This window comes from Vigna radiata, chromosome 6 (genome assembly GCF_000741045.1).
Source record: "Vigna radiata var. radiata cultivar VC1973A chromosome 6, Vradiata_ver6, whole genome shotgun sequence".
In the NCBI taxonomy this organism is placed as follows: domain Eukaryota; kingdom Viridiplantae; phylum Streptophyta; class Magnoliopsida; order Fabales; family Fabaceae; genus Vigna; species Vigna radiata.
Genome location: NC_028356.1, coordinates 18,196,677 through 18,223,679, shown reverse-complemented (window position 1 = coordinate 18,223,679; position 27,003 = coordinate 18,196,677). Strand labels below are relative to the sequence as shown.

The following is a 27,003-nucleotide window of genomic DNA, read 5'->3' as shown; positions in this document are numbered from 1 at the left end:
TGGTCCATAGTCCCTTAAATAGGGCACTATGTGTAATAGAATTACAGCACAGTAATAATATTTTTACTTCTCAGTTAACTCTCCAAACTTTTACAGAATGTATTCATCTGTTACAGAGATTTGTAAGAAATTAACCGTTACATAATCTAAGAAATTAGAATGATTGATTACTAATTATTAGATGTTTTTATTATTATTGATTCTGTAAAATAGTATAAATACATATTCTACGGTTTGCATTAGGCACAATACATTCAAAACATATACAATTTTATGGTATTGGTAGTTTAAGGTTTCGATCGTGGATCTTTTTTTTGGATGAATATTATCCACAGCCACTATCATTTTTCTGTCACCGACCATGATGGTAGACCCGGAAAAGGGAGGAATAGCCAATATAGAGAAGAAAGCTGGAGGTGTGTGTACCTTCTGTAACAAGCCTTGCCACACTAGTCATAAATGTTGGAAGCTGTTGTAATTTGAGATGATATTTAGAATTTTTCTCATTAGAGAAAATAGATATATAATTTATTTTATTTTATTTCCTAGTTTTCCTATTCTTCTTCTTAGGAGAATTAGATTATTACAAATAGAGGGTATGAGAATGTATTTTTAATGATTCAGAATAATAAAATCAGTCCTATTTTCTACTTGGTGTCAGAGTTCCCAATCTTGGGACTCCGTTCCGCTGCAAAGTCGCGTCGCTGCCATTGCCAGTTAGGGTCATTGATAGGGCAGAAAGATGCGCCCAACAGCGGCAACCACAAAACGCTAATGCACGGTCGTGCCACTGTTGTTGTCCATCCACCGCCGCCGCCGATTGGAGCCGTTGATAAGGCCGAAAGGTGCGCCCAACACCGGCGACCACAACACCGGAAGTCACTCCGTGAGAGGAGCCGTCACACGCCACCACACGCCTCCATCGCCAGCGCATGTAGCCCACGCGCCCACCTCCGACGGGACCCACTCGTCGCCGCCGCTGCCACAGATAAGGTCGTCAGAGACTCCTAAGTCTGATCCTAGGGTCGATGACGACCCATTTGACCTATATTTGAGTAGAACTGAGTTTTAAGTTCTGCTCCTTTTTCTTGGTGTCACCCTGATAAGGATTTTTTAAAGCAAGAAAAAATCAAATGAAGACTGAATATGAGTGTTTTTTATTCTCTGCAAAACAAGAAAATCAGTAAGATATGAATATCTCACTGCCCAGAGCCAAGCTCCTCAGAGAAACCAAGAATGGCTCCCTCTCTACTGAAAAACAACTAACCCCCCTCCAAAACTTTCTTCCAGATTCTTTTTGTAAACAACCACACCCATTTCTCCCTCTTCTAACCAACCTATTCCTCCCTACTATGCCACGTCACCTTTCCTAATCTTTTTCCTCTCATATACTCTACTCCACCTATGCTTGTTCTTTTCTGCTTGGATCAAGGGTTCATTGAGCCAATAAGGTTTGGGTCTGTATCAATACCCCTTTCTTGAAGCAGAGCCTTGTCCTGAAGGCTAAATTTTGGAAATTGACTTCTAATGATCACGTCATCTTCCCAAGTAGCTTCATCTACGTTTTTCCATTTCCACTGCACCATCACTTGCTTCGTAAATTTCCCTTTCTTTGTGTTTTCTTGAATAGCCAAGATAACTTCAGGAATTAATAATTCTGCTCTATCATCCTCCAACCCAGTAGGAAGATCCTCCTCAACCTTATACTTACCCACAGCTCTCTTCAATAATGATACGTGAAAGACGGGATGAATCTTTGAATTTGGTGGCAATTGCAACCGATATGCCACTTCCCCAATTTTCTCCATAATCTCAAAAGGGCCATAATATCTAGCACTCCGGTTGACTCTGTTCATGACAGACTGTTGCCTATTCAGTTTCAATTTTAAAAACACAAGATCACCCACCTCAAAGTGTCTTTCCTTTTGATGTTTATTGGCTTGAGTCCTCATTCGGTCCTAGGCACGAAGCAAATGGGCTTTTAGTTGTCTCAACACCTCATCTCTCTCCAAAAGATCCTTCCGGACAACTTCATCTCTCACTTCTCCTTGCACCACTTGCACAATCTTGGGGGGTGGTCTCCCATAAACCGCTTCAAAAGGGGTCATTCCGGTAGANTCATGATAAGTGGTGTTAAACCAAAACTTTGCCCAAGGCATCCAAAGCACCCACGTTTTGGGTTGATCGGTGATAAAACAACTTAGATAAGTTTCCAAACACCTGTTTTTTACCTTAGTTTGTTCATCTGATTGCGGATGATAAGTTGTACTCATTTGTTATTTGGTATCCTGCATCTTAAAAAACACTTTCCAAAACAAACTCATGAATACCGGATCCCTATCACTCACCACAGAATTTGGAATCCCATGAAGTCGTACTACCTCCTTAACAAATATTTCAGCCAGAACCTTTGCAGTATAAGGATGTTTAAGGGCTACAAAATGGCAGTATTTTGATAGACGATCAACAGCCACCAATATGGCTTCGAATCCTCTAGATCTTGGCAGTCCCGTAATGAAGTCAATACTTAGATCCTCCCAAATCCTTTTCGGAATCGGTAATGGTTGTAATAAACCACTAGGAGCTGCTGTAATATATTTTTGCCTTTGACATGTGTCATAAGCCTGGACAAACTGTTGGACATCCTTTTTCATCCCTTTCCAATACAAGTTGGCAGCTAGTCTCCTATATGTACGATATGTACGATAGAAACCTGAATCACCACCTTGGGGAGTAGCATGAAATTCTTCCAAGAACTTAGGAATCCACGCTGATTTTTCTGGAACAATAAGGCGATTTTTAAAGTATAATACTCCCTGCTTGTATTCGTAACCTGCATGAACATGTCCACCCTGTCTAGCCTTCACCTCTTCAATTATCTTTTTTAATTTATCATCTTCATGCACTTCGGCATTGAGATAATGTGTCCCAAATATTCAACACTTTCTTGGCCAAACATGCATTTTTCCTTGTTTGCAAATAACTGATTTTTTCTCAACACTCCCAACACCCTTTCAAGTAATTGCAAATGTTCTTCCCAGCTACTACTGTATACAAGAATATCATCAAAAAACACCAATACTCCTTAGCGTAACAAAGCACGAAAGACTTCATTCATGAGTGCTTGAAAAGTTGAGGGTGCATTCATCAATCCAAAGGGCATCACCAAATATTCGTAATGACCCTCATGGGTTTTGAATGCAGTTTTTGACATATCTTCCTCCCGCATTCTGACTTGATGATAACCCGAACGAAGATCAAGTTTAGAGAAAACCTGGCACCATGCAGCTCATCCAACAATTCCTATATAACCGGTATGGGAAATTTATCCGGAATAGTGGCTTTATTAAGAGCTCTATAATCAACACACATTCGCCACTTGTTAGTTTTCTTTTTCTCCAAAATTACGGGACTGGAATAAGCACTCTGGCTGTGCCGCACATAACCCACCTCCATCAATTCTAGCACTTGTTTCTCAATTTCATTTTTCTAGTGGTAAGCATAACGATAGGGTCTCACATTAATAGGTTCCTGTCTTGGTTTAAGATTGATCTGATGCTCCTTCACACGTACAGGCGGCAACCCTTTTGGTTCCTCAAACACCTCACTAAAATGCTGCAACATGTTATCAAGGACGCTCTTCCGCTCTGGGTTCAGGCCATCATCCTCTGCTTTTCTTTCATCTTCCAATAAACCACAAACCGACATTATCAAAGAATTCCCATGAGGAATCCCTCTCAGCAACCTTTCACCTTGGTTGGTTTGTACTTTCATAATCTGTTTTTTCCAGTCCACCGTGGTTTCTCCCAAAGTCATTAGCCACGACATTCCTAATATGATATCCATATCCTCCAAGTCAAAAAGAAATGCATCAATTTCAAATTCACCCTCATCAAACCTCACCTTGATACCTCTACAAACACCTTGAGTTTCCGATTTGTGTTCATCTCCCATTAAAACCTTCTTTTGTTTTGTTCTTTCCCACTTCCATCCCAATGCTTCCACAAGTCTTCTAGAAATAAAATTATGAGTACCTCCACTATGTATTAAAAATAGCATAGGAATCTCCCCAATCATTCCTCGCAACTTCATTGTTCTTGGTTGATCACCATTGCCGCTCGCGATCGTACAGATATTCAACGCCATGCACGAAACCACCACCTCGTATTCCTCGTCATCGTTGTCACTTTCTTCTTCCCCCTTGTCACATGCAACTTGGATCTCTTTGTTAACCATGATGACACGAAGTTGCTTAACTGGGCACCGATGGAGGGGTCCAAATAAGCCACCACACTAATAACACAGACCCTTTTGTTTCCGATCCAAGAAATCCTGATAGCTGAGATGATTTGCTCCTCTATCTTTCAGTCCCGTTCTACTTTGCCCACTCTAATCTTTTTTTTCACCTGGGCCTGGACCATTTCCTCCCCAATTGCCCCCATTTTGTTTTGGGCCAATTTTGCCCAACACACTAAATACAGGTCGGTTTCCCACTTGCGTTTTACCTTCACCACGTGGCTCACCTCTTCCCTACCACATTCTGTTTCTTCCTGACATCTCCACATCAATGGCACGCGCCACATTCATCATGCACCCCCTGGAGAGAGGGTTTGGAACGTGTAAGCTTCTCATTCTTGCACGAATGTCGTCCTTTAACCCCTGAGTAAAATATGAAAACAGCTGCTCATCATGCATTCGTGGTACTTGAGTAATCAAATATTCGAAACTTCTAATATAATCCTCCACACTTACTGTTTGTTTCAAAGAAACCAATTGATCATAAACACTTCCTTCTCTCATTCCTCCATATCTCTCCAGCATCTCCCCTTTTAAATCTTCCCATGTTAACTCTTCATATTCATTCAACAGAGACTGAAAAAAATGTATCGTGCTTCCTTCCATACATAGATGGGCAAGATTTACACGAACGGCTTCTCGTGTCTCTTGGACATTAAAATAAACCTCTGCCCTGGCAATCCACCCTGCGGGATCTTCACCATGGAATGACGACAACTCGATATTCTTCATTGATTGGCGAAACTCCAACAGATCATCTCCGTCAAGCGGTTTCATACTCGGAAACACCCTCGGTATAGTCTTTACCGAATTCGTTTTCTTCTGTCCTACAGACCCCTGTCCTTCTTCCTCCTCCTCTCTACCCTTAGTAAATTCTGACATTAGATTCAGCAACTTTGATTGATTCTCAGCTGCTTCCTTACATAATATTGTGATCTGCTCCGCAGCAACTAACTCCTCAACAACTGCCTTGAGCTTAGTCACCTCTCCCACAACAAACCCTACCTTCGTCTCATCATTCTCCTCAGCTGTTTGCTCCCCTTGGGTGGTATTGTTCTTCTTCGATGGCATTGTTTGCGAGTATCCGACAGGATGGATGATAAGGATTTTTTAAAGCAAGAAAATATCAAATGAAGACTGAATATGAGTGTTTTTTATTCTCTACAAAACAAGAAAATCAGTAAGATGTGAATATCTCACTGCCCAGAGCCAAGCTCCTCAGAGAAACCAAGAATGGCTCCCTCTCTATTGAAAAACAACTAACCCCTCTCCAAAACTTTCTTCCAAATTCTTTTTGTAAACAACCACACCCTTTTCTCTCTCTTCTAACCAACCTATTCCTCCCGACTATGCCACGTCACCTTTCCTAATCTTTTTCCTCTCATATACTCTACCCCACCTATGCTTGATCTTTTCTTCTTGGATCAAGGGTTCATTGAGCCCAATAAGGTTTGGGTCTGTATCAGACCCAGTCGCCATTGCCGTCGCAAACAGAGTCGCCAGAGCCTCCTAAGTTTGTTCTAGGGTTGGTGACAACCCGTTTGGCATATTTTTGAGTAGATATGAGCTTTTAAGTTCTGCTCCTTTTTTTCTCGGTGTGACCCACACGCCGTCGTCGTCTTAGAAAAGGTCACCAGAGACTCCTGGTTGCATTTTACGGGATGTCTGAAGTAAAAATTATTCCTTTGAAAGCAATGGATGAGTCCATGAGTAAGCCCTCTGGATCATGTACTCTATCCATAAAAGATAATATTTACCTCAATATTATTGGTAATGTGTCTCAAGGTATTTGGATCCTTGATTCGGGTGCAACTGATCATACAACACCTTTTAGTGTGTCCTTCGACTCATATGCTTAAAGAAATTAAGAACTTACTACAGTTGTGAATGGTCAGGGTATACCTATATGCGGCTCTAGGAATATAATTTTGGACTCATCTATTGTAGTGAAGGATGTTTTACATGTTCCTCAATTAGCTAATAGTCTTATCACTATGCAAAAACTCAAAGGATTTAAATTGTTCAGTAAATTTTTTCCAACTTATTGTGTTTTTCAGGACCTTGCCACGGGGAAGACAATTTTAACTGCTAAGGGGCAGAGTGAGTTGTACTTTTTAGTGTTTGATGACCAAAGCAACACAAAAATCATGAGTCAACAAGTTACATTTGAGACGCGGGCAAAATCCCAAATATGGTTGCATCATCAAAGGCTTGGGCATCCTTCATTTAGTCTTATCAAGTCCTTGTTTCCCCACTTGTTTACCAAAGATTCTGTTGAGTCTTTTAATTATGATATTTGTCAATTGTCAAAACATCATCGTGCATCTTATCATATTAATCACAAAAAGAATATTTCTCCATTTGATTTAATTCATTCTGATGTTTGGGGTTCTGTCATAGATTCTATTTCCGGAGTCAAATGGTTTGTTACTTTTATTGACGATTATACCAGTGTCACGTGGACATACCTTATGAAAAATAAATCCAAAGTTTTTCAAACTTTTGTAAATTTTTTCCATCTTGTCCAAAATCAATTTGGAAAAAATATCAAAAGAATCAGGTTTGATAATGGTACTGAATATGTGAATCGTGAATTTCTGAATTTTTTGTTCATAATGGTATTGTTCATGAACTAACCTATGTTAACACCCCTCAACAAAATGGGATTGCAGAAAGAAAGAATCGTCATCTTCTTGAAGTAATTAGAGCTCTTCTTTTTCAAATGTCTGTTCCAAAAAATTACTGGGGAGAAGTTGTGTTAACGGCCACATATCTCATCAACAGGTTACCCACTCGTATCTTAAATGGCACTAGTCCTATAGAGTCTCTATTGTCTTTTGTTCCTTCTTGTTCCCTACTAACGAGTCTACCCAGTCGAGTATTTGGATGTGTTGCTAAATATCCTATTTCTCAGTATGTTTGCACTAACAATCTCTCTGATAAGCACAAAAGTTTTATTGTTGTCATTGATGCCATAGAAATTCCTATCTCAATCCAAGAGGCCATGAAATAAGAGATGAATGCATTAGAAAGAAATTCAACTTGGGAGATTGTTGATAAGCCAAGAGACAAGAAGGCAGTAGGGTGTAGATGGATATTCACACTGAAACATAAGGCAGATGAGACAATAGAAAGATATTAAGCTAGATTGGTGGCAAAAGGATATACCCAAACATATGGGATTGAGTATGAGGAGACATTTGCCCCAGTGGCAAAGATGAATACAGTTCGAATTATTCTCGCTTCGACTGCCCATTTTGGATGGGACTTACAGCAACTGGATGTGAAGAATGCCTTTCTTCATGGAAATCTAGACGAGGAAGTGTACATGGAGATTCCCCCAGGTTTTGAAGTGAAAAATGAAAGAAACAAGGTATGCCTCCTGAAGAAAGCATTGTATGGTCTTAAGCAATCTCCTAGAGAATGGTTTGGAAGACTTACAAAAGCAAGGGTTTCCTTGGGATTAAAGCCAAGGAGATCATACTCTATTCATAAAGCACTCTTTAACAGGTAAACTCACTCTATTGCTTGTCTATGTGGATGATATGATCATTGCAGGAGATGATGAAACAGAAAAATTGGCATTAAAAGATAAATTGGCAGCTCAATTTGAAATGAAAGATCTAGGAAAACTCAAATATTTTCTTGGAATAGAGGTTTCCTACTCCAAGAATGGAATTTTCATCTCCCAAAGGAAATATGTACTTGATCTCGTCAAAGAAACAGGAAAGCTGGGATGTAGAACCTCAATAGTTCCTATAGAACAGAATAACAGAATTGGAAGTGAAGAAAGTGCTCCTGTAGAGAAGGCCTAATATCAGAGATTGGTGAGAAAATTGATTTATCTATCACACGAGACCAGACATTGCTTATGCAGTTAGTGTAGTGAGCCAATTTATGCATGATCCAAGAGAGAGACACATGCAAGCAGTTGACAAAATTCTCTAATACTTGAAGTCAAGTCCAGGAAAAGGGCTATTATTCAAGCCTCCAGACCTGAATTTGCTAGTGGGTTCCCTTCATATGATAACACATTGATGAAGATGAGGCATGAGATCAAGCTTCACGATTCCAACCTTCAGGAGAAGGTTGTTCTGCAATCGGGTGTAATGATAGGATATAATGTCTACAAGATAGAAGGAAACAGATTAGGAATTAGTTGTTAGTTGGTTAATTGGTTAGGGGGCCTTTATAAGAAGGTAGGGAGGTCTTGTGTCAACGGTAGCTTTTGGTAAATTCTTTGTATAGACAAGAGTTGTTCCTATGGAGGAAAAGTGTTCCCTTGAGAGTTTTGAACTGTACTTTTGTATTCTTTGATCAGAAGAATATACAGTCTTGTTTTCCAGTAAATTGTGTGTGTGAGTTCTATTTGGAGTGATAGATTGATTTCTTTACCAAAGAAATCTATCACTGTCTGTCAAGGGTTTTACCAATTGTTACCAAAGTGGACCATTGGTGTCTCATAAGGGGATACCTACAAAGGAGTATGACCAGTGGATTGCTCTAATCAATGTGATTGTTGAGTGAAAATTCATAAAATGAAAGTAGTTAAGGTTTTGGTTCTTAGGACAGTGCTATGATAGGGACTTGGTTATTATGGGTGCGTAAGTCTCACATTGAGTAATATGTGTATTTAAGTCATTGGTCCTCCACCTCAAAAACTAGCTTTTGAGCATGGGTTTCCCAAGTGCTTGGGTGCTTATGACAAGGTGTTTCCAACTAGATCAGCTAATAACAAGTGAAAAGACCAGATTGTTCAATCAGCACACAATTTTACAATAGCAAAAGTAATCACAGAAGTGTGAGCAATACCAGAATCAGGGAGCCTACAGCTTGCCTGGCTATCTCAGTTGATTTTCCAACAGAGACCTTCTGAAGGGATTTCTTGAAATCCCTATACCTGATATTTATACAATATTTAATGAATGCAAGAACTATGAAAATAATATATAATTAGACAAAGACAAGGAAACAAGAAAATGCATTGAATAGCACACTCATACTTGTGCAAAAATTCAAGACCCCCGGCAGGCTTAGATTCAGAACCCAGTAGTTCAATCATGCCTTCCCATTGCTGTAAAAGAATGGAAAAAATTAGAAATCTAAATAATTATGAAGAAAACAAATTCATAAATAGGAATATATGAAAATCTCAGTAAGTTGTTTATTGGAGTATTATGAGAACTACCTTGAAGCTTTCATCAGATATTGACTTTCCAACAGAATCAAACAACTGTTGGGCAATCCTATCAAGACAACTAGAATCTTGGGCTTGTTGAAGCCAGAATACCCCTGCACCCTTATGACCATGCTTCCAGTGGTATACTCCAGCAATCTACATATTTCTTATGCAGATCAGTTCTTATTGTGAACAGCAGATTATTAGGATAAAATATAGTCTCAACATCTCCATAGTAATTAGGAAAATATATCTTCAAAATCTTCCGATTCATTTCAGCATATTTTTACTTCTTTCAACAAAGGTTTTGATTACTACATATACAGACACACAATCAAAAGTTTTGATTACTACAAAGGTTTTGACAATGTAATTGATGTGATTGTTATCAATAAAATAATTCTTTATTTTCTTACATAGTTCAAGTGTTCTAGTGCATATTGTTAAAAGAACGGTGGGGCGGTTTTTTAACACTCAAGTAAGACACACAATCAAGATGTGCAAGTTACCTTCATGATGTTTGAACTAATATGATCAAGCTCATACAACCGGCATATCTCAATGTTCTACAAGAATAGCAAGTATATGTCTGTCACTCAAATGTATATAAACAATATACTTGGGAACAAATAGTAATGAACCTTAAGAAGCTAAAACAGTTACCTTAAGCAACACATTATTGTGTTGAATAGATTGCCTATACAATAAATTCTCTAACAAGCCCATTCCTTGCTTCACGCACGATGTTAAATATATTGGAGCTATCTGCAGATATGTAAACATTATCCCATAAGAGCACCAAAGAGATTACTTGCTCAAATAACATTATCATATTCTCAAACTCTAATCTCATAAAAAAACTTTCATTTCGCAAAGCTTGTTTTGGTCTCTTGGTATTGCTAAATCCTGTTTATTACGAGACATCAATATCATCCTTACTTCAATCTATCAACCATATATGTTAAAATCCAAGACGTTTATCTATATGCAACAGCAAATTCTGATGTGAATTAAGACATTCATGATTCATTAGTTTGATTAGTTTCATGTAATTCATGATTCATGCAGAAGTAGCTAAACTTACCTGCCAGGTCAGTGCATGTGATGATAGAATTTGAGCATATACAAGCCGGTGTAGTTCAACTATGCTGATTCCCCCCAAGTTATATCGTTGCTCATGCAGAAGAACCTCTGCTTGCTCACTCCCTGCAGTCAACAGTTCTATGGCATGTGCCACCAACCTATTTTATTGATACATAGCACATACACAGTGCCATTATCATCAAACCAAACTACATGAGAAACTATGCATAATTTGTCTAGAGTTTTGATGAAACAATTATTTTGAAAGCAAAATAAGCTAATGAAATGCAAGCATCTCACCAAGGGCCAAATTCTCTGGAACACTCGGCCAAAACAACCTGAGACATACATTGTAAAATGCTCATTCATGTTTAAAATTTAGAAAGAAGAATTTAATTAAATAACAGAATAATGGTGGAAAATATGCAGTAGCAGGCCCAAATTTTTAAAAACATGAATGGACAGTAAAAGTCGAATAATCACCTCAGTATTTTCCTCAAGAATTCCGACCATAAGTCCTTCCAACCTATGGGTATTAGATTGTGGTTTTGACTGGATGCATTTCTGGGCCAAACTACACATGCTTTCTATTCCCTGTTAGCAAAAGGAGAAGAGAAGGGGATATACAATGTTATGTTAAGGTCCACTTAATTAACAGGCAATACAAGAAAGGAATCATTTAAGCCAACAGCATGAGTAAAAATAAATTTTAAAATTAATAGTTGCATATGTAGATTGAACATACCATTGTAAATGGCCTGATGTATAGAAAATGCGAAATATATAATTCAATCCAATAACATGTAGCCATGCAGAGACTGTCAGTGTTACCCAGCATAATTTGTAGCAAATTTCTCAGGCCCTCAACAGTTTGCTGATTATCACATTGAATCCAGAATGGACTGCAGTCCAGTTTTGTAATTTGAGACCTCCATTTTTCCCAGCTCTATAGAATAGAAATAAGCAACAGCATAATCGTGACAAGAAGCAAAATGTAATAGTACATCTTAAAATGGAATCTGGAAATACCTTGATAAAGTCAGGCTTGGATTTATAGCATTCACCTAATTTTCCAACAGATTCAGGGTGAAAGCGGGGCATTTTGGAAATAAGAGTAGCAACCGTCTCTACAAGTCCATTTTCTAACTGTACAAAAAAATTAAGGAGAGTGAGAAAAAATAATGAAATATAGCAGTTAGAAAATTGATCCTGTTACGTATCCGAGTATGGAACGTAACTAAAACAATATCTCGCACACTTGAATCAAGCAAAAGAATAATAAAAGCACGGAATAGAACGAATTGATATCTTTTATTGATGATAATATCTGGGTAAACACAAGTAAACAATAGCTGGGAGCATAACCTTCTTCAGTCATCCAATAATTGGGAGCATAACCTCCGTCAATTATCCTGGAACATAACCTCCTTTAAATCAAAAGCATACCTTTAATCCTAGGCTTCCCCTTTATTTATACTAATTAATTCCCTCCCAAAATGTACTGAATATTAGAAAATAATCCTATTTACTATAATTATCTAATATGAATATATTTAGCCTTATTTACTATACTTAACTTATACCGAATAATATACTGAGATATGACTTTGTTACTCTAATTATCCTTTGCTGAATATCTTCTCAAAATATCTCTCTTATTACTCAAATTAATTTCCCGCCCATCCTAATTGTTGTGGTAGTTAGGATGCTTCCACGCTGATTCCAACCGTGCGACCTAGTCGTTCCCCTTTGTCCACCGTTCGGTCAATGGCCTAGTCGTCCCCCCTTGTCTACCATTCAGCCAACTCGCTCCCTACTTTCCACCGTTCGGCATGTTCCCTCCTCGCCTTCCACCGTTCGACCTGCTCGCTCCCAACCTTCCACCGTTCGGCTTGGTCGCTCCCCGCTTTCTACCGTTCAGCCTAGTCTCTCCCCATCTTCCACCGTTCGGCCCCATTATCTCACCATTCAGTCCCCTTCTCCTTCTATACTTTCTTCTCTCATATACTTTCCAACCTTTAACATTACCTCTCACTTTATACCCTAACAGATCCACTGATTTATTATTATGACAAAGACTATATACAGACACAATTACAAGTTAGTTTTAACTGTCTAACAAAATATTTACACTCATGGTAGTCAAAATCAGGATCTAGAACGTACGGTCGTTCGACTACGATCTTCTACTCCCTCTCTGATCTGGCTTCACTTAAAACTCACGTTCTTCATAGATCATAGTGGATTGTCATTATAAATTGCAACTCTAGCAAGAGCGGCGACAATTCTTGCAATGCAGTCCCTCCCAACGACAAGAAAGAAGCTAACAGAGCTCACGGCGGTGCTTCTTTCCACCGTGGCACCTCTCTCAGCAGTGACACCTCTCTTGGCACCACCTCTATCAATAGTGAGTCGTGGCATCAACTTACCTGTTAGTGGTGGCCTCAATGTTGGCCTCACTGTTAAACTCTTTGTGAGGGGCGGTGGGAAACAGCTCTAGGGTTTTTCTTAATGGGTTAAAATTGTTTTCTAACCTAATAAGTTTAACCCATTTAAGCCCAATTACTTAAAACATCTACTACACCCAAAGAAAAACAAAAAAAAGGTGCCTCTCAAGAAGCAGCCCTTGTTGCACCCAGAAAAAAAAAAAGTAACTCTGTTAAAACTGCAACGCACTGATGAAATAAAAGTGTGACTCCCTCCCTTCTACAACTGAGAAAAACTGCCACAACGTGACTCCCTCTCTTCCCATAAGTGAAACCCCTGCTCTCCTTTCATTAAAATGTGTTTAGACGGCTGCTCTTCCATTCCCAAAATACACAAATTTTCACTTTTTTTTGAGCTATTTAATGATGTTCTATTTCATTTTATATATTATGAAGTTCGGTTATAAATTGAGTGGCATATAGTGATTTTGTTAGAATAATTATATCTATGTATATCATCATTAGGCCTACTTAGGGTGTAGTGTGTTAGCTTTTGAGTTGTATCTACTATTAGTACCTAGTTCTGCAGCTAGGTGTCTACGGCTGTTCCTTAATCTTTCATGTACTCTTATATCAGTTTATTATTATAAATAGAAGAAATTAAGAGGGATCAACTAAGTCCTCTAGAAATATACTTCCTTTTTTAATCTCAAGTGATTTTTTGTGTGAATATAAATTTTATAAAATTTGTAGGATCTTACGATCCATGTTATGATATTCCGATTTTAGGATTTATATTTTCCGATCTTGAGTAAGATCTTGATTTTAACTACCTTGGTTACGCTAAACACCAGTCTAACAGAAACCACCGCTGCAACAAGAGAAACCATTGCTGTAACATAAAACTGTTATGGCAAAGACAAGTTAAGCTCTCATAAGATGAAAGTCTGAATACCTTAAGTTCTAACATTAGATACTCAGGTTTTGATCATAGCAAACAAAGCAGTTTTGGTGTGTTTAATATACTTTATCAAGTGTGCCACAGCAATAGGCAAAAGCACAAGATGATACTTAATCATGACCAAAGAGCAAGCGTCTGTTGATGGTACAACTAATGGTTGAAGTACAAGAAGCAAAGAGCACACAAGCTTGCATTAGACAAGTTAGAAAGATCATGTTATTAGCAGATGTCTGATACAGTCAAAACAACGAAGCACTAGACAATCATATCTTCAGTAAATGATGCTCTCTGATATACGTCTCATCTTCAGTCGACTATATCTTGCAAGACCTTACCAAGTCAATATATATGGCATGGATACGAATCTAACAAGACGACAGGAATAGATGTATCAAGATACTAATAAAGCAATCTTCTATCGAGAAGCATCAAGAGAATGTAAGACAAAGATGCAACTCGAAGTTAAAGAGAAGACACCGAACTTTCAAATATTTGTACTACTATTAATGCTTATATTTGACATCTTAGACTAGGATATCCTAATATTATTGTTACACTTACAGTTCTTAAAAATTGTAATATACCCTTTTCTAATAAAACTTCTATGCCGTTTTGTTCTGATTGATGAATGGCCATGCCCATAAAGTTTCTTCTCAAGCTTCTTTAACTGTATCAATCTGCAAGTTGTTCTTCATCTACTAGTTTTTCTTATTAGATTTCTTTCATGGACGCCTAATCTCAGTTTACTTTGATATATCTGCTTAAACAAAATTTAAAGCTCTTTCTAATTTTCAACAGTTTAAATCTATGGCTGAATTATAGTTTAACAAACCCCTTAAAGCTATTCAAATTGACTGGGGTGCAGAACATTTTCTCCCCTTTTACAGTACTTTTCTAAAATCTCAAGGTATTGTTCACTGGTTCATTTGTCAACACATTTATCATAAAAATGGCGTTGTTGAATGTTAAACCCTTTGGAAAAGAGAAACATTGAGATGAAACCATGTATTTCCATGAGGCCATTGGTGTTGTAATTCTATTTAGAAAAAGAAATTAATACAATGAATAGAGGAGATTTGATATCCTCTAATGAAAGATATGATATGGGGAATAAATCAATAAGTTCCTAATAATATATATATATATATATATATATATATATATATATATATATATATAATCCAGATATTCCTGATTGTAGAGAATCAACTCATTATTTCAATATTTCCCAAATTATAAACGATCATCTAATTATTTCTATAATTATAACACTACCCCTCAAGTTAGAGTGTCCTTAGCTTGCTGCAGATATGATAGATCATCAATCCTCTAAGAGATTTGGTGAATATGTTAGCCAACTATTTGTCAGAGTTGACAAATGTAGCAATAATGTCTCCAGACTTCAGCTTTCCTCTTATAAAATGACAACCCACCTCAATATGTTTGGTCCATTGATACCATGTTAGAAGTGGAGTTTAAGCCTAACTCAACCCCACAAAACCGGCTTGTAGGGTGAGGTTTGCACCCACTTATATACACTTAAATGACCTTATCTCTAGTCGATATGAGACTTCCAAAACACCCCCCTCACGCCGAGGTATATGCATCTCGAGCATGGGATTAGACTTTTTAATGGGTGGTCCGATAGCGGCCCGATAGCGGGTGGAACAACATGCCCAACGACAACAAAAATCGCTAGGATAGACTCCAATTATGGCTCTGATACCATGTTGAGATTTAAGACTGATAAAAATATATTCTTGAGGGCTTAATAGACCCTCTTCATGTTCTATTATTTATATAGATAAAGAGTTGATACGATAGGGAGATGAAAGGTCAAGGAACTGTCCTAGACTACTAGGTACAATGATTATAGATAACCCTACATACTACTCCCTACTTTAATCTTACTGAGTACCCTAACATAGGTAGACTTAGTAATTATTCTACCATTAAGATACACACAGCTCACACACAACGCACACACACTAACCAATAATTCTAACAAAAGGCAATGAGTAATTTTGCATGGTTGTCAGGTAGAATGTGCAGTGGTAACTTTCTTCAAATTTAAGCTATTTGAGGAGTTGTTTTAGCCATATGAGCACACAAGAGACTAATGTCTTGTCTTGTATTTTGCTTTTGCACTTAGCCTTACCATAACATTTTATTTCTTGCTAGGGAATCCTCATCTTTGTATAAGTGATGGGAAGTCCCTGTCTTAGCCTATTTAAGAGGACCTCCTCCGCACTTGTAAAGGGTTGCTGAATGAGCTAGAGTTTTTATAGCCATTTTTTGTTGTGAGTGTAGTTAGCCCATCCCCCAAGTGACTTGCCACCTTCCCCATCCTCTTCCATTCCCTTTCTTTTCCATCTTTGTTTCTTTATTTCATGTTCTTATGTTCATCAATTCTTCCGACAATTTTATAATGTCTTTGTTATCTTGTGTTCTTTGTTTAACTTGAATCCATCCTCACTTCTTTCTCTTTGAGTCTCTTGAAGTGAAAATTCACATCTAGATGACCTTGTTATCTTAATGCCCAAAGAGAATCTTATTGAAACTTTCTTAAGCAACATAAATACAAACACCATGTCCTCTAAAATCAACAAGAGTAACTTTAATCAAGAAGCCACCTAAAATAAATAGGAAGTTTTAAAGGCATAAGCACTTGAAAGTTAAATAGGAATTTTTAGGAGCCTAGGATTTACCTGTTTCAAGCCCATAAGCTTGGCTAAAGTGAACAAAAATAAGTCCCAGGCCCCTTATAGACCACTTGACCTATTTCAAACACTATACGCAATTCAAGATAAAATTGTTGAAAGTTAGCTCCAGTAGAGAAGGCCCAATATCAGAGATTGGTAGAAAAACTGATTTATCTATCACACACAAGAGTAGACATTGCATATGCAGTTAGTGTAGTGAGCCAATTTATGCATGATCCAAAAGAGAGATACATGCAAGCAGTTCACAAAAATCTCTAGTATTTGAAGTCAAGTCCAAGAAAGGGACTATTATTCAAAAGGGAAGACACATTGACTATGAAAATATATACTAAAGTTGACTATGCACGTTCTATTACTAACAAAAAATCTATTTCTGAGTATTGTGTGTTTCTTGAAGATAGTCTAATAACGTGGAAGAGCAAAAGGAAAGATGGAGTATCTTGTTCTAGTGCAAAAGCTGAATTTTGACCTATTGCTCAAGGAATGTGTGAAAGACTCTAGATGAAAATCATTTTGGATGACCTTAAAGTCAAGGTGGATAATCATGTGCAACTATATTCTAACAATAAGTCTATCATGAACATTGCCCATAATTCAGTACAACATGACAAGATCAAAAACATTGAGATTGACAGACATTTAATCAAAGATAGTCTACGCAGAGGTTTTGTGATTACAACTCAAGTTCCTATATAACTTTAGATAACAGAGATTTTTACAAAAGGACTCCCTCAAGATAGATTTCAAGATATTTTAGGTAAATTGGGAATGATTGATATTCATTTACTACCTTGAGGAGGAGTGTTGTAATTAGAGGAAAATCTTCCTAATTAAAGAAAATATTTGTAAAATCTTCTAATTTATTTTTCAGTATACTTTTTATTTTATTTCCTTTTTTTGAAAGATTAGATTGTTACAAATAGGTGTCCGGAAAATGTTATAGATATGAATGATAATAATAAAAATCATTCTCCTTTTCAAGTAAAATATCTAATAACAAAAACCAGTAGAAGAAATAAAGGATCAAACTATCAAAGAGATTTCAATCTAGTTGAGTACTTTTCGTCTACAGGCAACAATAAAAAACGGATTTTTACCAAGAAAGTAACATACAAACTACAAAATTACTGAAACAAAATTGCGTAAATTCATCTCTTTCATATAATAACATTTTCATAATTGTCATGCCAACCTCCCGATTACTGAGCTGATCTAATTGGTAAGATCCATGCAACCGCAGCATTTTCACCTACAAGTAAAAAGCAGCATAATATAAAAGTCATTATTTAAAAGGAAATACATGCTGAAGAAAAATGTCAGAAATGCAGTAGCATTACCACAATATCGAGCCAACCAACTGACAGTGCAGATGATAATAATTCCCAGTATCTGGGATCATCCTCAATCACCTGCATACATAGATTCTGTAATTTTATTCTCTCATCGTTGAAGAAATTGATCAAACACATTGATTATAGACATTAGCTAAACAGAAAACATGAGGGATAATATACAAGTAATAGACAATATTACATATTTGTTGAGGTAGATTCCTTTGGAATACAAAGAATAGAGAAATAGCTCAATAATAGTTGAGAACAAACATTAAAACTGTGATTATATATATATATATATGTGTGTGTGTGTGTGTGTGTGTGTGTTAGGATTCTTGGTGACAAGAAACCTAGATTCTATCTCAAAATAAACAATCAGAATCACATAAATGAATCCTCCCTATGAGGCAGCAGTTTATTGAATGGAAAATACTGAAAATAATCAACAGCCTCCAAGGAAAAACATTCCCTTCTACACAGGACATTCCTTGTTCAGAAATAAAACACTCAACAACCAGAACTAGTACACGCCCCCCTCCTTAAAAAACAAAAACTGCATAACTACTAATTAAAACCTCCCTTAACTGCTTTTTAAACTCCTCCTACCTACCCCTAACCTCTTCTTACTAACTTCTATCTCAACGGCAAAGAGGCTTCACAGAAGGTAAGAAGACTTAATATTGCATTGATCTTACATCTGAAGCCATAGATTTGCTGGTCATTCAGATGTTTTAGAGGGAACATTGAATCAAAAGTTTGATATGATACTTGAACAAAAGATCAAAGAGACGAACAAAAGAACCCAAAGCACCGCTGATTAAAATTGGTGTTCTTTCTGTCTTTATTGCTTAGGAAAAAAAAACCAGAAAATGCTTACAAAGGAGATCTTTCTTTTCACATGAATAACTGGCAGCTCTTACTCCACACATGATTTCCAACCACTAATTACTGGATGTATCCCGGAAGTCTCAGAGAGTTGTAATTTGTAAGCCACAGGTCCCACTTGTTTGAGGACAAGGTATGAGCCACAAAAACATGGAAAGAACTTTCGCTATCGTCTTGTGGGCATTGATACTTCTGAGGACAAATTTTCAAATATACCCAATAACCAATTTTGATCTTTGAAATTATCTTGTGTCAGTTAGCAAATTTAGCCATTTGTCATTGATCTCTTTCCAAATGAAATTTCAACTGCCTAAGTGCATCATCTCAAGGCTTGTTAGAAAATCAATGGTTATATTTTCCTATACTGCCATGTGAATGGAATGAGTTGAAGAAGACCTTGTATAGATGTTATTCTACTAACAAACCGGGCATGCAGCTATAAAATTTGTTATCAATTTTTAAGCCATTCCAATAAACAGACTGCGTTATGGGCTCATAGATGCAAAAAATTTCCAAGTGTCCCCCCGCCCACCAATATGTGTTGTGTGATATTCATGTAGCAATGCTAGTGTCCATTTGAAGTTGCTAAAAGAACTAATCTACGATTGTAGCATAGCCGCTCCAGGGTACAATGATCATGCAAATTTGGGCTGCTCTATAAGTCTTCACAATTATTTTTTAAAACCACGTCTCATGGAACTTCGGTATCAATCAATTGCACTTCCAGCCAAAAAGGCTTAAATAACACACCCAACTCTAGTTCTTCCTCACTTGCATCTTCAAATTTCAATGATAAAGCATCAACCACCATGTTTATTGCCCCCACTTTATACACAATCTCAAATTCATAACCCAACAATTTTGCCAGCCAATTTTGTTGATTTTGAGTAGCTATCCATTGTTCCAATAAATACCTCAAACTTTTATGATCTATGTGCCATATGGAATGAGACTCTATAGGAAAACGAGATATATATTCACCCATTTCAAGACTATTGAATTAAGACCTAAACTGTTACATATCTGAGTAGGGAACGCAATAGAAATTACCCTTTCATACACTCAAAACAAACAAAAGAATAACGAAAGAATAGAATTGAACGAATGAATATCTTCCATTGATAGTAATATCTGAATAAACAAAAGTAAACAATAATTGGGAGCATAACCTCCATCAATTACTTTGGAAGCATAACCTCCCTCACAAGACAATAATGTCTGTCACAAAATTCAATAATAAAAAACATAACCCTAACAATAGACTCTAGCTTTATTTATACTAATTATTTCCCGTCCATCTTGTGCTAAATCTTTCCCTAGAATATATTTTTATAAATATTTCTCGTATATTGCCCTAAAATAGATCTTTATTTAATACAAATTTTTCCCGTATATTTTCCTAGAATATATCTTTATTTAATATAAATATTCCCCGTATATTTCCCTAGAATATATCTTTATTTAATATAAATATTCCCCATATATTATCCTAGAATATATATTTATGTACTCTACTTAACTTATACTATATTTATTTACTCTAATTAACTTATACTGAATATTCTCCCACCTTATACCCTAACCATAAACATTCCAAATACTTTGACTTCATAGACAAATAGAAGATATTTACTATTATTCATCAGATCAGCTATGACCAGACCTGTATGTTGACTAGTTCTTTCTGAAAATCCACAAGCTTGCCATGAATTGTTTCATGTGTGCTAGTAAATAGGCTGTCATAATCCTGTCATACAATGCAGTAGTAAACTAAAATAAGCACAGTGATCAGTGTCGAAATAAAATGCAACCATTTACAAATCCCATCAAGAAAATAAAAGTAGATTATTACAGCTAACCAATCAACCAGCCTTTCAGGTAGCCATGATTGAGATTGCTTGTCCACATAAAATATTTCAATTAACTCCCATGCAGCTTTCAAAGATGTTGGTTCTTCATCTCTCTACATTAAGCGTTAAAAGCAAGTGATTGACTTCTCAATATTGTAAGCCCCAGTAAGCACAGTAAAACAATTTAGAACCTAAAACAACACCTTAACAATTGTTTTTGAGTCATCAATTATAGGACTTGGGGGCAACTTTGAACCCCCTAGAAGAGAACCTATCTCCTTGCTATACTGAAGGACATTCTCCCACCTGAAGGTAAAACAATATGAAGTTATTGTCAACAGGCACAGTTATACAAAACTCCTAAGCAAAAACACGATTCAAAACATGTAATATAAGTGAGAAACTTCCAATGAAACCAGAGTAAATAACCCTAGAAAAGAGAAAAACTGTTTGGTTTCTCCAAAATCATGTTGAAATCCCCGCTAACATGGTTTGAAGTTACATTTTAACGTGTTTAGTATCACGTTGAAGAATTGAATGTGTCCAGAATTGATTCTGAGCTAAAATAATTTTAGATAACTTTAGTTGGATACAACATTTATGCTTAGTTTTACTGCTAACTTGCTTTTATATTAATAACTTGCTTTTATAATAATAAAATCATCCAAATGTAAATCACGTCACTTCAAATCAGTTTTGCAAAATAAATTTCATTCATTAATCAAATTTGCCAACGCACAGATAAAGCCAATATAGAAATATAAAAATTAGAATTGAAGATCATCATTGACATTTGATACAACACATACTACATGGAAACACTGGAAGCCTCCAATTAAGAGTAAAATCTAATGTTACAAAGAAATAACGGTGTCTTCAATTTCTCAATCTTATTAACAACCAAGACGGATAAACTGCTGGGTTGAACAAATCTAACAACACTACATTCATAGCATTGGTCCTTAGAAGAAACAAAGACATCATCCAAAGCTTTTCAGAACAAAAAATTTGGCTGCGCTCAGCTTATTAAAGAAAATTTAACCATTTCTATTTTGATTCATAGGAAGAAAATTGATTAAAAATAACATAAAAATAATTGTTTCTCCGAAATTGAATCTAAACAAGCGGGCACCCGAACTTGTGGTCAATTACCAATCAGAATGATAAGGAGAAGGAGTCTTCAAGAGAGCAGAAACAGAGCTTCTCCGACTCTGAAGCAGCGCGAAGGGCGCAACAGAGCCGTAGGCAATTCGGCGCCAGTGAACATCGGGAATCTCTGGATCCTCACTGGTAAGCTTAACTTCGACGACCTTAGCAGCGGTGGCGGAGAAAAGGGAGAGGTGGAGGGTGTTACCGCGGGACCAGGAGATGGAGAGGCTACAAATCGGAGAGGCAAGGCCATGGTGGAGAGGGTATACCGTCGGCAGGTCTCCGGTGAGGGGGACCAGAGCCCCGTTGCCGACGGTGTCCGACGGCATTTTCAAAAGGGGGAGTGTTTTAGGGTTTAGAGGGTTTTAAGGGAAAAGCAAATAGAAGAAGCTACGCTCAGGTTCGCAGACAAAAAAGTATTTAGGCGGGAAATAATTAGCAGAGGACGATTAAAGAATTTTATATTTTTTAATATTTATAATTATAAAACTCACCAAACACTTGTAATATTTTTTTTTTATACATAAAAGAATGATCATCATTTCCCATCTTTATCTTAGGCATTCCAAAAACTAGGGGAGGAAAAGGAGATACCAGACCAAACACATAAGTGATAGGTCGGTTTTTCAAGATCTCGATAATAGTGTATAAATTAAAATCGATAAAATGGGTTTAAATAATTGGATAGGATTTTGAGAAAAAATATCTGTGAATTCTCTATCGACTAAGTATTATTTAATTATTATAAAATTAAATGAGGTTTCATAATAGAGTAGTTTTGACTCTTGACTTTTTAGGTAGTCTATAAGATTTACGGGATCTTGTGAAAACATTAACCTTTAGTTATTCATGTTAAGAGAGTCATTATTATGTTTAAAAATATTCAACTAGCTCAAACAATTAAAGGTAAAAGGACTTACTTTTAAACCTTATATTTGTAATATTTTAACTTAGGATATCTTTGATCAATCCGATTTTATTGCGGAAAAAAAAGTCAATTAAAATCATTTTGATATCAATAATCTTAATAAAAGTCTTAATCCTTTAAATGCCATTAACAATAATTTGAAACAAAAGTATACAATCTCAAAAAACCAATAAATCCTTCCAACATAATAGAAAGAGTCAACAACATTTAAAATAATCCATAAGAAAATAAAATTTTCATTCTCTAGTTAACCTCACCACTTTAAACATTTGTTGAAATATATATAATATCATCTTTTCTCATATAAGAAAACACAAACAAAAGTGAGCTAACAGAATAAATATCAAAACAACAATACAACATTTATAATCTAGTAGTTAAGTCCATATTATACCCCTATCACATGAGGCAATATCAATATATAGCAAGACTATAACGAGCAATATAATAGCAAACCATACTTTTCCTTAAAACACAATCATGGTCAACTCATTAACTTTACACAACCTGTCAATTAAAGGCAATGTATGTTAATACCAACGATCTCACAAACGTGTCATCTTTCATACTTCACTGTACCATTCTTTTTTACCTAATCACGAAAAACCATTCACTTATCCCCAAGTGGGTCCCACATGGATCCACCAAATTATATACATTTCCTTCCCTAGTTTTCGCTCTCACATAACCTCCTTTCATCATTTAGATGCAAAACACACGTACACCCCTGTGACACCCACACCCTTTTTCCACTTCACGTAACCATATGCCACATGTTTACATGCATCATATTATATATAATATAATTATCACCGAAATTCTCCTTACCTCCGTCACTCATTCCTCCTCATGCTTACATGCATGGATTCTACTATAATAAGACTATCATGTCCATGCCATGAACCCATATTGCATGCATTAACTATACCCACACTTCAATTCATTTGAACCTATTGATCTAATATTCTTCTCTCAGTAGTGCTCATGATGCTACCACTAATTCAATGCTCCAACTTTAAAACCTATCTACTTCCTTATCATTCATAATAAACAATTTATATACTTAAAAGGTATTAAACCTATATAGCCCCATATCCATTTATTTTATATATTATTGCATCATCACGTCCATCATTGTAAACTCAACAATATAATATCTAAAGTATAGGTTGCACTAAATCATAAAGCATGTACACTTCCAAGCATCGCATTTCCACACCAAGATAGCTTGCAAAAACCACCACTAAGCCACCATTCTAGCCTTAGAACATGTTCAAGGACTTAACATTCACATCAACTAAAAACAGAACCAAAAAGCTTTAATACAGCCTAAATCCCTTTCTAAAACCAAGTGATAGACCAAGCCTAAAACTACCAAAAGTCCAGCACATTAAGTGGGTCAGTAGTTCTTAAATATTGGGCATTAGGTCTCATTCCAATTTGATCACTTGCAACACTTAACAGAAATTAAAATGAACATGAACTTACATCGATACCCACAGAAAAACCAAAATAATGTTCTACACCAAACTATAACAAAACCAACGTCAATGACAACCAAATAGGAATTGCACTTGTCCAAAAATACCACTTCCAGCACCATTGTAGCCCATTTAATCCCTACATCATGATACATACCTCAAGTCCCCTTTTTTCCACATTTTAATATGACACTATTTTGTGTAAAAATTGTGAGCATGGAGGTTGAAAGTATTATAACTTTGATCTAGAAATCGATTTAAGCTATCAAAGAAATTATTATAGTAATTAGAATTGTGTTAGAGTCTGATTTCATAGATTCCTCCTCTCTTGTATCAGATATTCCTTCAAGTTTGTAGCTTCAAGTGATCAAGTCTTAGGAGAGCTCTTTATGGTACTCTAGGCCCATCTCGGTATCCAAAGACTAGTATTTTGCCTATTGTCCAGTATGAAGCATGTTAATGTCATTAAACCTTTCTTGCTTGACCTTTTTTCTAGAACCTTATACACTTCCATTGAGATGAAGGTTGGGCCAATTCTCTTATTTTCTTTCCTTCTTCCATCTAAACTGATGGAGTTGGGGAGGATGATTCTTCAGGTGTAGCTTCAAAAGTTGATTTAGATGAATATGTAGGGGTTTCCATAGTCCTTATCGTGGATGTTGTTGCATGGCTTGGTTAAAGGATTATTCTCCTTTTGATGGTGCAACACTGCTTGTAGAAGAGCCATCAAACAACTATTGAACTTCTTTGACTTCTTTTTGGTCTTGATGAAGCAATTGCTCCCTTCCCTTTCTTTGTAGCGGGTATATCATGGACTACTCTTCTTTTGGGTGCCATTATGCATCAAATGCCATTCAACTTTTAGATTAGTTTACTCCATTAATCATTTAATAAAATATACCAATTCAGATTCTCACATGCAACTGCGGTTTCATCATTAAAATTCAATTTCTAGCAACCAAACTTCTTTCATTCAAGCATTTTGTTTTGTAACAATCAATTTCAACTATATAACATTAAAACATTTAATCGATTGCATTTTCTCATAATCAAATATAAAAAACCTTAAAACAACTGACTTGATTTGAACATGTAATTATAAAGTTGAGGTTTTTATGTAAAGATGACCTAATGAGCATTTTCTCACATTTAAGCTTATAATAATGACATCAGAAGTACACATTCAATCATAATCTTGAAAATAAAGCATATAATCACAAAAAGAGATGATCAAGCCATGAATGTGGCTTGAAAGAACCCTAGTGATTGAACAAAGAATCAGAAAAATGAATGAATAATTATATGTACTTACTCGTGAATGCAAGGAATGAGAATGAGAAATGCTTGGAGAATGAGAATTGGGTGTTTGGAAGTTTGAAGAGTGAAAGGTGGGAGGTTTTGCGAGTTTATAGAAGGTGCTTAGAGTGAGTAGGATGATAAAGGTGTGAGTGGGTTTTAAATGAGTGGATATATAAGGGTTTGCCTTTTAAAGTTTCAAATTTTTGAAACCCATTGTAGGTTACCTGCGAATGGTGGCTTGAACATCAAATTTTTTGCGTGAGCCTAGGCTCTTTGATAGATTTTAGAAACTCATTCTAATTCATTTTTCAATGCAACATCCTAGAATATTATCCTTTGAATGTTCTTTAGACTCTCTCATGATGCAGTTATGCAATGCAAACAACAAACAAACATTTAATCATGCAATTCAATTTAATTAATTCAAATATTCACACAATTAAAAATCACATAAAGCACAATAAATAACAAATTAAAAAGACAATAAAATAGTAAATAAAACAGGGTTGCCTCAAAGTGTGTTTTTTTAATGTCTTTAGCTCGACGCCTTATTCGATTATAGCTCTTTCAGATGGGCTTTGATGGTGAATATGTTAGGATCATCACCTTGATATTCCTTCAACCTTTGTCCATTGACCATCTATGTCCTTTGAGTTTTTTGATCTTTAATTTCAACTACTCCATAAGGTTGTACGGTCTTGATTATGAAGGGTCCAAACCATTTTCACTTCAATTTTCTTGGAAGTAGTCTTAATCTCTAATTGTACAATAGAACGAGTATCTTAGGCAAATTATTCCAATTATTATTTACAGGACAATAAGATGACTGCCACATCATTTATTATTTTTCACATCAATATTTGTTTTTAAATTTTGTTTGTAATTTAATTAGGCCCAATTTTGGGCACATTTAGGAGAAACCCATATGAAGGAAAAGATTGTAAAAAAGACTTTTAAAACCCTTGAATCATATTTCACTCCCCTCCTTCTCTCCATTTTACGTTTTTTAGCCCCTTCCCCTTTGGGGGTTTTAGGTTTGCTTTCTTTTCCCTCTTCATGTATTGAATAATTTTAGTTTAATTCCAATTCTGTTTTGTCTTGTTGCTTCAATTTCATTTTCATTTGGTTCTCTTCTCTTCATTTGATAACGGTCTAAAAACCGTTATTTTCATACTTAAATTTAATATCAAAACACATCCTTTATGGCTTAGAATGAGCTTAAAATCAAGTAAAACACTTAGTTGAGTCATGAGAGAGTCAAAAGTTGGTTTTAGAGATATTATGCTTGTTTTTACATTGTTTTGCAGGGTTTTAAGGTGAATTGAAGATGGAAGTGAAGTAAGGTGAACTTAGACCCGTAAAAGAGGAAGAAAAAGGATGAAAAGAAGGGTCAAGTGAACCGCTGAGCG

At 36.1% G+C, this 27,003-nt stretch overlaps 1 protein-coding gene across 2 annotated transcripts in view; it reads right to left on the bottom strand.

Annotated features, from left to right (window-relative positions):
• LOC106765180 (nuclear pore complex protein NUP85) overlaps positions 1-22,290 on the bottom strand; it is a 28,838-nt gene extending 6,548 nt beyond the window's left edge. The window contains exons 1-16 of one of the 2 annotated variants that reach the window (XM_022782171.1): positions 21,890-22,290; positions 20,941-21,043; positions 20,740-20,850; positions 20,551-20,634; positions 18,006-18,077; positions 17,861-17,917; positions 11,588-11,704; positions 11,304-11,504; positions 11,042-11,152; positions 10,859-10,896; positions 10,560-10,716; positions 10,139-10,240; positions 9,985-10,041; positions 9,485-9,631; positions 9,300-9,370; positions 9,109-9,196 (exon numbers count right to left, since the gene is read on the bottom strand). In XM_022782171.1, coding sequence (XP_022637892.1) covers positions 9,109-9,196; positions 9,300-9,370; positions 9,485-9,631; positions 9,985-10,041; positions 10,139-10,240; positions 10,560-10,716; positions 10,859-10,896; positions 11,042-11,152; positions 11,304-11,504; positions 11,588-11,704; positions 17,861-17,917; positions 18,006-18,077; positions 20,551-20,634; positions 20,740-20,850; positions 20,941-21,043; positions 21,890-22,215 — 1,842 coding nt within the window. In that variant the 5' untranslated portion in view covers positions 22,216-22,290. The remainder of the gene's footprint in view (positions 1-9,108; positions 9,197-9,299; positions 9,371-9,484; positions 9,632-9,984; positions 10,042-10,138; positions 10,241-10,559; positions 10,717-10,858; positions 10,897-11,041; positions 11,153-11,303; positions 11,505-11,587; positions 11,705-17,860; positions 17,918-18,005; positions 18,078-20,550; positions 20,635-20,739; positions 20,851-20,940; positions 21,044-21,889) is intronic. The other variant, XM_014649708.2, reaches the window with a different exon arrangement.
• Between the last annotated feature and the right edge of the window lie 4,713 nt (positions 22,291-27,003).